This window comes from Aedes aegypti, chromosome 1, assembly GCF_002204515.2.
Source record: "Aedes aegypti strain LVP_AGWG chromosome 1, AaegL5.0 Primary Assembly, whole genome shotgun sequence".
NCBI lineage: Eukaryota > Metazoa > Arthropoda > Insecta > Diptera > Culicidae > Aedes > Aedes aegypti.
In genome coordinates, this window is record NC_035107.1 from 178588467 (window position 1) to 178605360 (window position 16894).

A 16894-nucleotide genomic window follows, 5' to 3' on the forward strand; every position below is an offset into this window, starting at 1 on the left:
AAAAACCGCAGTCACAGCTGCATGCAACACTTTGTTGACATGCATTCGACGCGATGCATTTTTTTGTTTGATAACAAAAAATGTCTGTTGTTTGTTGTACTTTAAACTCGATGTTCCCATGCTGCCTTAAAATTCGAATGTTTTAAAATGGAATTCGCTCAGCAACAAGAATTACCAACCCTGCCATCAGATGTGAGTATTGTTTCAATTTTAACCATCACGTGCTATTCGTTACTAATAGCTACTTTTAAATCACCTACAGGTTCTTTTGCTGATATTCGATCAGCTGAATTTCCGGTCCCGGCTGACCGTTTCTTTGGTTTGTCAGCAATGGAATCAGTTGGCATTCGCAGCCAAATTCATGCATAGATTGTGCATATCACTGGATATTCGAAATCTGGACAGCCTGGCTAGTGCTGCGACAGTTTTACGAATATCCAATCGGTCGTACAAAAATATGAAAATTGTTTTTCAAGGATGTAGACAGCAAAGCTTAGAATCAGTTGTACAGCTAATTAGACCGATGCGCGCCTTGGTTAATTTAGAAATGGTGTTCTATTTCTACTGTTTCCAAGAGAAGCTGCACATCGTCCTACAAGAATTGCTAGAGAATCGTCCATCTCTGGAGGGGATGTCGTTCGAAATTCGAGGACGGCTCATGAACTGGGGTGGCGATTTATTACCGAAACGATCACACGCTTCATCGGCCGTAATTGACGTAGACGAAGATCCGAAAATCCTAACATCTCTTACCAGCTTAACCATCAAGAGAAACCCAGACATGTTCAATCCAAGATTCTTCGAAATGCAACTATCTCCGTCGTACCTCACATTTCACTCTCCTCCAAAACCAGAACTGATACCTAACCTGCGGCACTTGACGATGACCTGTGAAACCCATGAACAACTGCAGCTCTATTCTAGTTTGTCCGAGCAACTAGAAACAATATCAGTGGTATCATTCGATCCCCATGGACTACAAATTGAGTCATTCCTGGAACTCAATTTCCCGCGGCTCAAGGATTTAAAACTGTGTTCAACCAACCTGCCTCATTTTAGTGCCCTGACCAAATTCATTCGGAAGCTTCGAAAGATTCAAATACTGCAACTGGAAGACGTTCTAATTGATTCCGAGATAATTGATGCCATGTTCGAAAACTGCACGGAACTGCGACAACTGGGATTGCATATGGAATCCTTAAATGCCGGTTGTCTGAAGAATATCCCCGTACTTTCAAACCTAGAGCGATTGATTCTCGTGGGAAGAGAACGAGTCAAGTACGGAACATACGAAGATTATTTCAGAGGATGCATTGGGCAGCTTCCAAACCTCAGGTCACTTTCATTCCAATCATTCAGTTTCGTCTCGAATGAATTTGTTTCCAGTTTGGCACGAATGATTCGCAACCTGGAGGAGTTGCGGCTGCATGAGTGTAGAGCCAAAAACAACATTATTGGACCGATCTTCGACCGTTTTCAAAACCTCACTCGATTGGAATTTGTTAAAGTGACCCATGGTGGAGCCCGTCCGATCTGGCCTCCTAAACTAGTGAACGTTAGGCTGATCAATTGCGCATGGATAACTAGCGATCATCTCACCAAACTAATCCAACGATGCCCCAAGCTCAGGCACCTCAACATCTATGGATGTGGCACTTCGAAAGATATGCTGCAGAAGATAACTGAAATCGTTCCGTCGGGCTGCTTCGTAGAACGGACACATAATTTTGCTCCGTCGATAGTGAGGTGATGTTAGTAGGTAAGTTAAGAAGGCGACTGTTTAAAATAATTAATATTTTAATACATCCTGATGCCTACAATTTATTTATCCATCAAATCCTTATCTACGGTTCTCTTACGTGGGTTTCAAGCTTTGTGTCTGATTCTTGATACGTTTTCGGATTTCGACTATGTATGTAGCTGGAAATATATGAATGGTCATGGAATTCAATTTCCGTCCTAGAAAGGGAATTTCACTTACTTTACTGTGAGATTTCTTACGCGCCATACATATTTTTAATTTTCATACAAAATGTCTTACCATGGGAGGATGGGGGAGTGAAAAACCCCGAAAATTGTCTTACGTAATTAATGGATCGCCCCATAGACGGTTTATATAAAGCTAGCATTGGGCCTTCCTTAGTCGAGTGGTTAGAGTCCGCGGCTACGAAGCAAAGCCACGCTGAAGGTGTCTGCGTTCGATTCCCGGTCGGCCCTGGATCTTTTCGTAATGGAACATTGTAGACTTCCCTGGACATAGGGTATCTGATGAAACTATCGAAGTAGGCAATCATCGTTTGAATGCACCAGCACCGTTTCATGTGCAACCACGGCAACCACCGCGTGGCGACCACTCACGCGTGTAGCGTGCTGCTTAGTTTTTAGTTCAGAGCGAACCGTTGTTGGAATAAGTTATTTTCTAATAAATCTGTTGAACTTGTAAACGCGTGTTTCAGTTCTTACGGTTTGGCTTATCAGGTATCAGGAGGTAAGCAGCAGCATTACTTTGGCTGATGGTAACAAAGTCCTATCTCAACGGGCTGGCTCTGGAACTATTACTGCGGTTGACGAAAACGGCAAGCAGTGCACCGTGAAGTTGAAGCAAGTTCTGTATGTACCAAAGCTGAAGGGAAACCTGTAGTCAGTATGCAAGATGACGGATGAAGGCTGCACGTGCACAGTGGTGTTCAATCGTACCGGATGCAAGGTACTTAAGGACGTACATGTGGCAGTAATCGGCGAACGATATCTGTATCAACTGAAGCAGCGGCAGTTGCAGCCACACAGAATCGGGAGAATTGCCAGCATTCCTGGCATAATCGTTTGGGCCACCGTGATCCCAAGGCGTTGAAACGTATCGTTGATAGATGATACGATGGGCACTGACCTCACCATGGTCGATTGTGGAATAGGGTCAGTATTTACCATCTGTAGTGAAGCCAAAATGAATAGTGCACATTTTCCTACTTCAGAATCGCGTGCTGATGCTATCCTGGACTTAATTCACACCGATATATGCGGGTCAATGGACATGTCAACACCCAGAGAAAATCGTTATGTCATGACGATAATCGACGATCATTCCAGAAACTCGACGCTATATTTGCTGAAAAATAAATCAGAAGCGGAGGAAAAAATTAGAGAGTTTGTTCAACTGGTCTCCAACCAGTTTGGGGAAAAGCCACGTGTCATCAGATCCGACAATGGCGGTGAATATTCAAGCGAGTCCCTAGGAAGATTCTTGAGACAAAATGGTATCGTGTTACAGCAAACTGTTCTGTTTAGCCCCCAGTAAAATGTATTGGAGTGAAGCAGTTAAAACTGCCGCCTTTTTGCAGAACCGATTGCCACCAACATCAATTCCCAGGACACCACACGAAATATGGACTGGGCGACTACCATGCTACATAAATGTACACGTTTTTGGTAGTGAAGCGATTGTGCACGTACCAGCTGAAAAGAGACGAAAATGTGACTTGAAAGCTAAAAGGATGATATTCGTTGGATATGAAGAAAATCGATTTCGGTTCTTGGATACAGCAACTAGCAAAATCACCATCAGCCGGGATGCCACATTGTTCGACCACTGCCCTGTGAAAGAAACGATTCGCAGCGATGCCCCGAAACAAGTCGAGCAACATGAACTTGTTACGGAGGTACCGCTTGGACCATTGATGCGGCAAGTAACAACACCGTTGGACGAAACCGTCGAAATGGAATGTGAGTTCCAGGGTTTTTCGGATGAAGAGGAGCTAGAAGAAGGCATTCCAGTTGAGGAGGAGTTTCCAACTGCAGAACAACCACGTCGGTCGAGTCGTAGCACTAAGCGTATGCCACTATTGCGTTACAATCAAAAATTGCATCTAGCGAGTTCATGCAACATCGAACCAGCGAGTTTGAAGGATGTAGTTGGAAGCCCGGCCAAGCAACAATGGGTTCAAGCCATGCTACAATCACATGAGGATAACCATACATGGGAACTGGTTGAGCCACCTTCCAACCGGAAGGTCATAGGAAGCAATTGGGTGTTTAAGCTCAAACGTAGCAGTTTTGGTTCCATTGTTCGTTACAAAGCACGCCTCGTAGCACAGGGCTACAATCAAAAATATGGAGAAGACAACGAAAAAGTATTCGCACTTGTCGTGAGGCACCCCTCACTCCGAACATTGCTGTCTATCGCTGGTAAACGTGGTTTTAGGGTTACCAGACGTACTCTTTTTAGAGTACATGTACTCTTTTTTGTCTTAAAAATTTGTGTACTATTCTTTTTGCTAAATGGGCTCAATTGTACTCTTTTCTAGTTATCACTGACGATTGCCGAACAAATCAAATCATATATTGAAGAAACCGGATATTTCCCATGAAAACAAGGATCCAACGATTTTCGTAACATTATAGCTGATTCGAATTGGTACGATTAGCTCAATAATGATCATCACATATTCATAAGCTCATATATATCTCTGAATATAGATATAATTGACCTAACGGTAAAACTATTGTTAAATAGTTAGCTAACTATTGATTTTTAGTTTATAGCTTATTATTGATTATTGATTTAGTTTTGAACTATTGGGAACAACTTTTGCTCATGCACTTTTATCAGCACGTCGTTTTCCAATGGTTCAATGGTTGAACACAGCTGTGGGAATGGAAGAATTTAACTTTAAAATATAGTGCCTAAAAGAGGAAAATAATTTATTAAACTTATCAAGCTTGCGTCTTCTATATTGCTTCAACAATTCACTAGAAAAACTCAATTTAATGACAATACTCGAGATCCTTTTGAGATTCAAGGTTTGCAAAAGCGTTATTCTCAGTTCTAGTTTCCTGTACAAACCAATATTGTTCTACGTTTGATATAGATCATTCTTGCTGTCGGGTCCGGAACCCACCTTCGAATTCTGGCAAAAAAGGTCCACACTCTCGCCTAGGCTCCAGTTGCCGACAATAAATTTCGTGGTAACGAATTGGCGCAATTATCTCCAATCAACCGTACACTATGTCACCTTCTAGCCGCTAGCCACAACCAGGGCAAATTGAACGGTATCTTCCACACTGCAGTACCAGTTTCCTCACTACGAACACCTTTTGTAGCTCCAGAACTACTTCTAATTAAGCCACAGCAGAACCAGATTCTACCTCCGTCACTTCGTCACACACCTGAGTCACTCCGAGCAGACGCGGGAATTTCGTTCTACCGATCAAAAAAGAACACCTCTTTTCTCAACTAAGAACTATATTCTACGTAACTTAAATCTAATCGAATTCACGGGTAAATAATATAAAATGCGACCGATCGCGCCGTGAGACCAAAGTGGAACTGAGAAGTGGATGCGTTTGATATCATCATCAGAGCAAGCCATCCATCCACCGTGCTCTGATGAACGATATCAGTGACGTCATCCACTGAGAGAAACAACGATCGGCTTGGTCAGTGCGAGAGCACCCCAGCCATCGTTGGTTGTCTATCATCGCCGCATCCAAGCCTCGGATAAATGTTCTCCGCACCGCAATACGCTGGACAAGGACAGCAGCAACAATCGCATGGGCATGATGGAGATAAGAGTCGTCTGTCCATCTATCCATCCGTAGCCGTCTAGGCATAGCATGGACTGCGACGACCTATTGTCCTTCCGTCGACTACTCCATCGGTTGAACAATACCGTCTGGGTTTTGGGCGAGCTGTCTGGATGAGCAAAACAGCAGAAACTTCCACTGGCGTGTCTAGGGGGCGATGCGCCCAAACATTCTCACCCACCCTGAAATTCCATGAATTTCTGAAAAGAAAGAAAAAAAAACTCCTCTTCGGCTAGGACGGGAGATGGATTTTGGATTGGGAAATGGATTTTGGTTTTGGGATTTGGAGTAGAATTCGTGCTCGAGGATTGGTTCCGGCAAGAGGCAGATTTTCTCCACCGGTCGTTTTAGATTTCCGGAAGCGGTTCTCAACGTAACAACGCGTACTACGCCATCAGCTCCGGGGTGCGTTTCCTCGATTCTGCCCAACTTCCAACGCATGGGCGGCAGGTTGTCGTCGCAGATTACTACCAGTTTTCCAACTTCAATACTAACTGGCGGTCGCCAGCGTTTGTTTCGTCCTTGAAGTTGGCTCAGGTATTCCTGTCTCCAACGCTTCCAAAAATCCTGGACCTTCCGTTGCACCAGCTCTATTTGGTTTAGTCGGTTCAACTGAATGTCGGTTACGTCGGTCTCTGGGAGAGCCTGTATTGACGAACCGATTAGAAAATGGCCCGGTGTGAGAGGCTCTAAATCACTAGGATCGGTTGAGAGTGGAGTGATTGGTCTAGAGTTGAGGCATCCTTCCACCTGGACCAACAGCGTAACCATGTCCTCTATGGACATTGGTGTGTCTCCGATAACTCTCTGCAGGTGGTACTTCGTGGAACGAACCGCTGCCTCCCAAAGGCCACCGAAATGGGGACCACTTGGAGGGCTAAAGTGCCAACGCATTCCTTCGTCCAAACAAAAGTTGTTGACCTTCTCCTTGTGACCCTTGTCCTTCAACAAACGCAGCAGCTCTTGCAACCGGTTCCGGGCACCCACAAAGTTGGTGCCGTTGTCCGAAAATATATCGGCACACTTTCCTCGCCTTGCTACGAACCGTCGTAACGCCTGGATGAACCGATCCGTCGATAAGTCGGAGACCAGCTCTATGTGGACAGCCTTTGTCGCAAGACATATAAAAATGGCTCCGTACGCTTTCACCGCGGTACGTCTAGGACCTGGCCTAACGTAAACTGGTCCGAAAAAATCTACGCCTGTCCGGGAAAATGGGCGCGATATCGTGACTCGCTCAGCCGGCAGCTCACCCATGAACTGCTTCACTGGAGACGGTTTGGCTCTGAAGCACTTGTGGCAACGATGAACAACCTGGCGGACGATGCTTCTTCCATCTAATGGCCAGTATTTCAGCCGAATGGTGCTCAATAGCAGCTGAGGTCCAGCATGAAGTAGTCTTCCGTGGTATTGCTCAACGAGAAGCCGAGTCAGCCGATGCCCCTTTGGAAGAACAATTGGGTGTTTGAAGTCCTCATATTCTGCCGAATGTCTCAATCGGCCACCGAGACGAATTAAACCATCTGCGGAAATGTAAGGATGGAACCAGCGTAGTGACGATTTTAGTGACACTGGTACTCCTTCTGACAAGGCCCGCCATTCATCGGCGAGGGCTACCTTCTGAACTTGCCGAAGGATGGTATATTACGCATCTTTAAGTTCATCCGATGAGAGAAATCCACCTCTTCTCTCCGCCTTGGGTTTCCTGAGGAGCTTCATCAATCGTTGCCAGATTGCAGCAGTCCGAATCATCTCCGAATACGATGAAAACTTCGCAACATACTCCTCTACAAATTCCGGAGCGGTTGTCGCTGTGACTACTGTTACAGTTCGACGCTTTTCCTTTTCCACCTCCTCGGCGTTCGATGAAACTGTTGAGTGTGGCCATCCTTCTGGACTTCCTAACAGCCAGTCCGGCCCGTGCCACCAGAAACGATTCCCTGAGATATTCTGCGGTGTAATTCCTCGTGAGATCAGATCAGCGGGATTCTGAACTCCTGGAACATGCCGCCATTGCCAACCCTCCGTCAACCGTTGAATTTTCGCGCATCTATTTCCGACGTACGGACTCCAGGTAGATGGAGTGGCTACTAACCAGTCTAAGACGCACGTGGAATCCGTCCAGAAATGTACATCTGCTGGTAGTCTGATTGCTTGGTTGACCTTTTCGAACAGCTCCGCAGTTAAAAGTGCTCCACATAGCTCCAATCTGGGAATTGTCTGGCAACTCAAGGGTGCAACTCTTGATTTAGACGCGACCAGACGAACCAGAACGTTTCCGCTTGAATACTCACTCCGTACGTAAACGCATCCACCGTACGCCTTCTCCGAGGCGTCCGAAAAGCAGTGAAGGTCAATTCGTTCAGTCTGTGGAACCATAACACACCTGTTGATCCTGATCTCGTTGAGAATCGGTAGTTGTCGGTGATAACTTCGCCATGTCTCACCCACCGTGTGAGGTAATGGTTGATCCCAATCCAATCGCCTTCCATCCTCGCTTTCTAGGGTCCACAATTGCTGCATAAACACCTTGAATGATGTGATTGCAGCTCCTATGAGGCCTAGTGGATCGAAAAGAGTGGCGATGGTCGATAAAACCTTACGCTTGGTCAAGGGTTCTACGTCTTCTAATGCTGGAATCGTGAATTGGAATCGCAGAGTGTCGGTTCTCGGCATCCAAGTCAATCCGAGAGTTTTTACCACCGGGTCTGGGTCTAGACTGATCTCCGTGATAGGAATGGCTAAATCCTCCGTTCCAAGTCCATCCAACGCCTCTGGGTAATTGGAAGCCCATTTACGAAGCCTGAATCCTCCGGCATTCATAAGTTCCTGCAGCTGTACCCTCAACTGCACAGCTTCATCCACGTCGTTCGAACCAGTAATTACATCGTCCATGTATGTATCTTCCCGGACTGCCTTAGCCGCCAGCGGAAATCTTCCTTCCTCATCATCCGAGAGCTGCTTCAGGACCCTAGTCGCCAAAAAGGGTGCCGGTTTAGTTCCGTAGGTGACGGTGTTCAGCTCGTACGTGCTGATTGCCTCCTCCGGTGATGACCTCCACAGAATCGATTGCAGCGGTCTATCTTCTTCACGAACCAAGATTTGGCGGAACATTTTCTCAACGTCCGCGACAAGCATCACCTGTTTCGTTCGGCTCCGCATGATGATTGATCGCAGATCATCTTGAATGATCGGTCCGACCAGTAGCGCATCGTTCAACGTCACCCTTGTGGACGTTTCACTCGAAGCGTTGAATACAACGCGAACCTTGGTGGTAGTACTGGCTTCCTTCACTACTGGATGGTGTGGCAGATAGCAGCGTTTCACCGAACCTGGGACATTCTCGACCTTGCTCATATGCCCAAGCTGAAAGTACTCCGCCATGAAGGCGCAGTATTGCGTACGAAGATCTGCGTTTTTCGCCAATCTACGCTCCGTAGCCTGAAGACGTCGAACTGCGATCTCTCTTGATTCACCAATCCGCTCCAAAACGTCTTCGTCAGTCGGTAGAGCGATAGTGTAACGGCCATCCTCCCCCCTTTGTACGGTATGAACAAAGTGCTCCTCGCAACGCGCTTCTTGTGGCGAATAGTTTTCAGCCGACCCGACCTCCTCGCAGGACCAAAATCGGGCCATCAACTCCTCTAGACCTTCTGAAGCCGACACGTTGCAGCTAAAGTTCACCGACTGATTGGGAACCGATACTCCACCGCAAACCACCCAACCGAATACAGATTCGTTGAGTGCTGGCAGTCGCTCTCCTAACGATATCTGCCGTCCATTCCTGAAGAAATCGAAGAATGATTCGATTCCCAGAACCATATCTACCGTCATGGACACATTGAACGATGGATCAGCCAATTCGATGCCATCTGGTAGCCTCCAGCTTGAAACGTTGATCGTAGATGTAGGTAGATTGACTGTCACCTTCGGTAGAACGAGAAAGTTCATCCGTCGGGAGAAATCCGAAATACGTGATCGAATGGTGGTTTCGATCTGCTGCCTAACGTTGGTCCTTGCTTGGCCGATTCCATGGACCTTGACATCTATCTTCCCGCGGGTTACCCTTAACCGCTGACTGAGCCTCTCCGTAACGAAATTGCTCTCTGACCCTGAGTCCAACAGAGCGCGTGCTGGATAGCGATGTCCACTGTTGTCCTCGACAATCACGATAGCCGTCGCCAGCAGTACCTTGGAATACTGGGCTGATCCGTGAGCCACCACGGCATCGGTGGCCGCCATGTTGGATACTTGCGATGTAGAATTACCCGTAGTGCTGGAACCTGGGGTTGCCGTCTCCGTTGAATCCTGTTCATCCCTCGAATTGTTGGACCTCGTCGGCTTCGGTGCCACTACCAACTTCGAAGAATTGTCCTTGTCAGGCCTGAAGCACACCAGCGAATGATGACGCTTCTTGCAATACCGGCAAGAGAACTTCGACTGGCAATCCTTAGCGTGGTGACCGGACTTGAAACAGTTTCTACAGAGAGAATTATTTCTGAGAACTGCCTCCCTTTCCGATTGCGGCATCCTTTGGAATACACTGCACTGAAACAGCTGGTGATTGGCACTGCAGGCAACACAACTTGCTCCGGATGTTTGGACGGTGTTGAAGCTCGTCTTGACCGAAGATGTCTTGAACTTCCCGGGTTGGTGGAACTGAGCTGAGTTCTTGGACTCCGATTGCTTCCCTGGCAGCGATTCCAGCATACGGATGCGTCGCTGGAGATATTCGGTGAGTTCAATCACCGTATCCTGTTGTTTTGTAGAAGAGAACTCCTCCCATCCTCTACGTGTCACAGGATCCAATCGCGCAGAGAGAATGTTGACCAACAATAGGTCCTTGTAATCACCAGGCTGGACGACGTTATCTAAGGTCTGCACGATCCTCTCGAAACCTTCCACGAGAGTATGCAGATCCGATGAGGATTCTTTGGTCAAGCTGGGAAGCTTGAAAAGGGCTTGCACTTGGAGCTTCTTCAGGTGTTTACTGTTATCGTATCTCTTCTGTAGAAGATCCCAAGCGACCTTGTAATTGGCGCTAGTGATTTGGAGAGAGTCGATCAAATTTTTCGGTTCTCCTTGGAGGCATCCTTTGAGGTAGTAGAGCTTTTCTACCTCAGGGAGATCCGCCTTGCAGTGGATGACCGAGGAGAAAAGGTCGCGGAAACTGAGCCACTCCTCAATGTTTCCACTAAAAGTTTGAAGCTTGATCTGTGGCAACCTGACATGATCAAGATTACCACCACCGGACGTATTTAGGAACCTAGCCGACGTGTTCAACTCCACTGGTTCCTGCTTCAGCTTGATCGCATCCAGTAGAAACGCTTTCGCATGGTAGTAGCGATCGCTGAAGTCCTTCCTCTCCTTTGTGTACGGATTCTTCTCGCTGTCGTGGACGGCATGAGTTTTGATTTCGATGAGATACTCGGAAAACTTCTCCCACAGGTCGTCCAGTCTTTCCAAACGAACTGTCATTTGGCTGATGGTCGCATCCTCCGGCAGATCGTCAACGTAGCTCCAAATATCGTTGAAGGTTTGTTGAACATCGCTCAGCTTCGCCACCAGGACCTTGTACGATGCCAGCGACATGATGACTCGGCGAAATCAATCGGTTGTTGAACGGATGAAAATGATGGTGTAGTATACTGCGTAATTGCCTAGCTTCGCTAGGACATATATCGTGCTCTAACTAACCTATGAGAGTGATACAGGACACCCTACGCAGTCGGCGGTATTCGGCCACACAATGTTGTGACAACAACGTCGATTGTTCGGAATCTCGTGGATTGGTGTGAATAGAGGAGAGAATCGTGGCGGTAGTATCCAAAAATTGAACTTCGGCTGCACATATACTGTTCGACTCACCTAACCAAGTGAACAGCGTCACGGGTGCAGCAATAGGGTAAAATCGTCCAACTTTGGTAGCAAAGCGTAGCCAGATGTGGATCAAATCTTGTTCAATTTCATCAAGTCGCGTGAAAGGGAGGGAAATTAACTATAGTATCCAAAAAATTGCTTCGACGGGACATATACCGTGCAACTCACCCGGAGAAAACAACGGTGTACCAATGCCCGTGCCAAATGATGCCGAACGTATCCAAAAAACGTTCAATTATAGTTTATATAGCCTCAATCATCCGTAGTATATAGCAGGGATGTGTGGGTGTAGATGTCGCAAGCCAAGGAGGATAAATTTTATTTAAAATTGTGGAGTATCCAAACGCCCACGCTTCGGCGGACATACACTAAATGTTCACTAACCTGGATAACGCTCCACGTTGCTGCCTCCTTGCTTGAGTCCACCCGTCGGTCGTGCAGGCGATGAGTAGTAATCCGATGAATCGATCAGCACCAGCGCCGATTCCAATCCGGGCTGATAATCGTATACCAAGTATCCACAACTCCAGAGCTTCCTATCTGGTTAAGCGGAACGACGATCCTCGTAGAGTGATGATGGCTCCGTAATAGCGATGACAGTGTGAGTGAATAAACCGGTGTTAGCAAAGGGAAATGCCTAGCTCCGACAAGACATACACTAAGTGTCTAATTAATTACCTGGAAAACCCACAGGCGGAGCAAACTTAGTGTTGCCTTCCAAGTCCGATGCTAGCAGTCGCCGTCCCGAATCCTTAGTACAGGAAACCAACAGGGCGGCGTCCAGGCTTGGCTTGGCTTGGGTACGCGCCAAGAGCCTATTCTTCTTTTGTCACGAAACTCCTTTTCATCCACGGAAAGGATGGCGATTCGCTATTACAGCGCGGTAACAAAGCGTCGTAACGTGAAACCGCGATGGCGGAAATCCTACACGCTCAAATCCGTGACCACTCCAGTTCAGCACTATCCGGCTCGAAGGACCATATGTCGGGTCCGGAACCCACCTTCGAATTCTGGCAAAAAAGGTCCACACTCTCGCCTAGGCTCCAGTTGCCGACAATAAATTTCGTGGTAACGAATTGGCGCAATTATCTCCAATCAACCGTACACTATGTCACCTTCTAGCCGCTAGCCACAACCAGGGCAAATTGAACGGTATCTTCCACACTGCAGTACCAGTTTCCTCACTACGAACACCTTTTGTAGCTCCAGAACTACTTCTAATTAAGCCACAGCAAAACCAGATTCTACCGTCACTTCGTCACACACCTGAGTCACTCCGAGCAGACGCGGGAATTTCGTTCTACCGATCAAAAAAGAACACTTCTTTTCTCAACTAAGAACTATATTCTACGTAACTTAAATCTAATCGAATTCACGGGTAAATAATATAAAATGCGACCGATCGCGCCGTGAGACCAAAGTGGAACTGAGAAGTGGATGCGTTTGATATCATCATCAGAGCAAGCCATCCATCCACCGTGCTCTGATGATCGATATCAGTGACGTCATCCACTGAGAGAAACAACGATCGGCTTGGTCAGTGCGAGAGCACCCCAGCCATCGTTGGTTGTCTATCATCGCCGCATCCAAGCCTCGGATAAATGTTCTCCGCACCGCAATACGCTGGACAAGGACAGCAGCAACAATCGCATGGGCATGATGGAGATAAGAGTCGTCTGTCCATCTATCCATCCGTAGCCGTCTAGGCATAGCATGGACTGCGACGACCTATTGTCCTTCCGTCGACTACTCCATCGGTTGAACAATACCGTCTGGGTTTTGGGCGAGCTGTCTGGATGAGCAAAACAGCAGAAACTTCCACTGGCGTGTCTAGGGGGCGATGCGCCCAAACACTTGCTAAGTACTAAAAAAAATAATTGATAGACTATAATATTGCCAAAATTTGAACGGCTTTCTTATAAAAAAAAACGACTAAGCAAATCTATTTACTTAGAATCAATGTCATTAAAATTAATGTGAGCAACTACTTGAGATTAAAAATTATACAAAAATTATCAAAACAAGGAAATTCAGGTAAACACGTTAGTAAAAAGCGCATTCACAAAATTTTAAGCTATTAGGCTAAGTGTACTCTTCAGTACTCTTTTAAAAATTGTACTTTTTTCGGTAAGAGCAAATATGGTAACCCTACATGGTCTACATTTGCGACATTTTGATGTTAAAACGGCGTATTTGTATGGAGAGCTACACGACGATATATATATATATATGCGCCAACCACCAGGATTTGCACTCAAAGGGAAGGAGAATCTTGTATGTTGACTTCAAAAAAGTGTTTACGACTTGAAGCAATCCGCTCGCTGCTGGAACAACCGTCTGCACAATGTTCTGATCGGGCTGGAATTCGTGCAATCGAGAGCGGACCAGTGCATGTACAGCAGAGTTGTAGAAGGACGACGCATTTATGTGCTCATCTATGTCGACGATATCCTCGTCGCAGCGGATAAACTTGAAGACATTAAGCGGATTCATCAAGATTTGAAGAAACAGTTCCAAATTGCAGAGCTAGGAGAGCCACGAGACTTTATGGGGACGGACATCGAGCGCTGTGGTAGCATGTACACTGATAGGCAAAATAAAGTGCCCACCTTACCAGTTTTCGAATTTCTCTCATTGATTTAGATCAAATTAAAGTTAACACACTTAAATCTTTTTTGATATTTTATTTTTGATATCCTTTTAAAGTTGCACTTACGAAATTTTGATAAAAAAAGAATTTCACTCAAAGAAAAAGAAAATCAATTTGTATTGAAAAATAAATAGTGACAAAATAAAATGCCCACTTCCTTCTTGGCCCCAGAAAATATGATTTAAGAAACATAAAAAGCAATTTAATAGTTAATGTGTCCTCCTTTGGCCTTAAGGACTTGCTGGAGGTGCTTCGGCATGGTTTTCACCAGGTTTTGTAGGTGTTGTGGTTCTAGTTCTTCCCAGGCGCGCTCCAAGGCATCAAAATAATTATTTTTGTTGGTAACACCAGTTTTGTCAACCCTGGCATCGAGAATCGCCCACAAATACTCGATGGGGTTGAGGTCTGAGCTTTGTGGAGGCCATTCCAGCGGTTTAATCCGACAAGACTGGAAGAAAGACTTGGTTTTCTTGGCAGTATGCTTCGGGTCGTTGTTCTAGAGAAATATAAATTTCTCTTCATGGCCCGTCTGGATCAGTGAAACCTCCAGATTTTCCCGCAAGATGTTGATGTAGGAATCTGTCGTCATTATTCCGAAGCTCGAGCTGTTTAACGGAAAGCGGCGGGCTCGTGTGTGGTGCAGAGCGCCACATCCAAGTAACGGTGAAGTATGGAGGAGGAAATGTGATGGTCTGGGGGTGTTTTTCATGGAGTGGAGTAGGAAGCCTCGTGAAAATCGACGGAATAATGACGGCAGATTCCTACATCAACATCTTGCGGGAAAATCTGGGGGTTTCGCTGATCCAGACGGGCCATGAAGAGAAATATATATTTCTCTAGAACAACGACCCGAAACATACTGCCAAGAAGACCAAGTCTTTCTTCCAGTCTTGTCGGATTAAACCGCTGGAATGGCCTCCACAAAGCTCAGACCTCAACCCCATCGAGAATTTGTGGGCGATTCTCGATGCCAGGGTTGACAAAACTGGTGTTACCAACAAAAATAATTATTTTGATGCCTTGAAGCGCGCCTGGGAAGAACTAGAACCACAACACCTACAAAACCTGGTGAAAACCATGCCGAAGCACCTCCAGCAAGTCCTTAAGGCCAAAGGAGGACACATTAACTATTAAATTGCTTTTTATGTTTCTTAAATCATATTTTCTGGGGCCAAGAAGGAAGTGGGCATTTTATTTTGTCACTATTTATTTTTCAATACAAATTGATTTTCTTTTTCTTTGAGTGAAATTCTTTTTTTTTATCAAAATTTCGTAAGTGCAACTTTAAAAGAATATCAAAAATAAAATATCAAAAAAGATTTAAGTGTGTTAACTTTAATTTGAACCAAATCAATGAGAGAAATTCGAAAACTGGTGAGGTGGGCACTTTATTTTGCCTATCAGTGTATTCCGTTAATCTGAAAAGATATACCGGGTACCCCTGTTGGTTTGACCACATTTAATCTGAACACTTTTTGTACCCCGCTAATTTGCACATCGTTAAGAATAAAAATGGTTCAAACGTCATTTAGCTCATGGAACGGAATAAAGTGATATGAAACGCTGTGGAACGGAACGCAGAATCAAAACAAAACAGTGAAAGAGGCAACCAGAAACACGTTTCTAGGGTGACTAGATGTTCAAATTAAAAATGAGCCCCGATGGTTTGCATGAGGTACCGTTTAAATTAACGGGGGTGTACGGTATAGGAAGACTGTTAGAAAGGTTCGGAATGCAAGATTCAAAATCAGCGAAAACGCCGATGGAGGCTAGCTACATCAGCACAGAAGCAGATAGCAAACCATTGAACGACAATGATCATTATCAAAGTTTAGTTGGAGCTTTATTGTACATCAGTGTTACGGCGAGATCTGACATCGTTATTAGCGCATCGATCTTGGGACACCGTGTAAGTAGTCCTACTGATTGGACTGCAGCGAAGAAAGTGCTTCGCTATCTCAAAGCTATAAAGGGCAAAAGGTTATATTTCGGTGGACATGGAAATGACCTGGTAGGTTTCTCGGATGCAGATTGGGCAGGAGACGTTGCATCTAGAAAGTCGACGACAGGATACGTGTTCCTATTAGGAGGTGCAATAGTATGGAACAGCCACAAGCAAAGTAGTGTGTCGTTATCGTCGGTGGAGGCGGAGTACACCTCCATGAGTGAAGCATCGCAGGAGGTGACATGATTGAGACAGCTACTTGAAGACTTCGAAGAAAGACAACGCACTCCAACCGGCATTCACGAGAACAATCAAAGTTGTCTTAGCTTCATACAGTCAGATCGGACTACTAGAAGATTGAAGCATATCGATACACGTCAAAAGTACGTTAAGGACCTCACCGAGAAGCAGATCATCCAATTGAAGTACTGTCCGTCTGAGCTCAACCTGGCAGATATTTTCACCAAACCTTTGGGACAATTGAAACTGTATGGATTGAGCAAATCTTTGGGTCTGGCGGCAACAATCTCAACAATTCTTGAGGAGGAGTGATGAAACTATCGAAGTAGGCAATCATCGTTTGAATGTGCCAGCACCGTTCCATGCGTAGCCACGGCAACCACCGCGTGGCAACCACTCACGCGTGTAGAGTGCTGCTTAGTTTTTAGTTTAGAGCGCCTTTTTTTTAAAAAAAGGCCTCTGTGCTCATGGCCACTACTGTGCCGGAATCAGTTAATTTGTAGCTTCTTCTTTACCGATACAGATCTATTTTAAACTTATCTATATTTACATCTTACTTTCACTCACTCCTACTCTTTTACTCTCACACCGAGCAGGTA

The 16894-nt window shown here is 45.7% G+C and overlaps 1 protein-coding gene across 1 annotated transcript; it reads left to right on the forward strand.

Moving 5' to 3' along the window:
- The first annotated feature begins 7 nt into the window (after positions 1 to 7).
- LOC5573869 lies at positions 8 to 1824 on the forward strand. The gene is made up of 2 exons (XM_001654853.2): positions 8 to 192; positions 263 to 1824. Exons 1-2 carry the CDS (start codon positions 148 to 150, stop codon positions 1748 to 1750), a joined length of 1533 nt encoding a protein of 510 aa, XP_001654903.2. The 5' UTR covers positions 8 to 147; the 3' UTR covers positions 1751 to 1824.
- The last annotated feature ends 15070 nt before the right edge of the window (positions 1825 to 16894 follow it).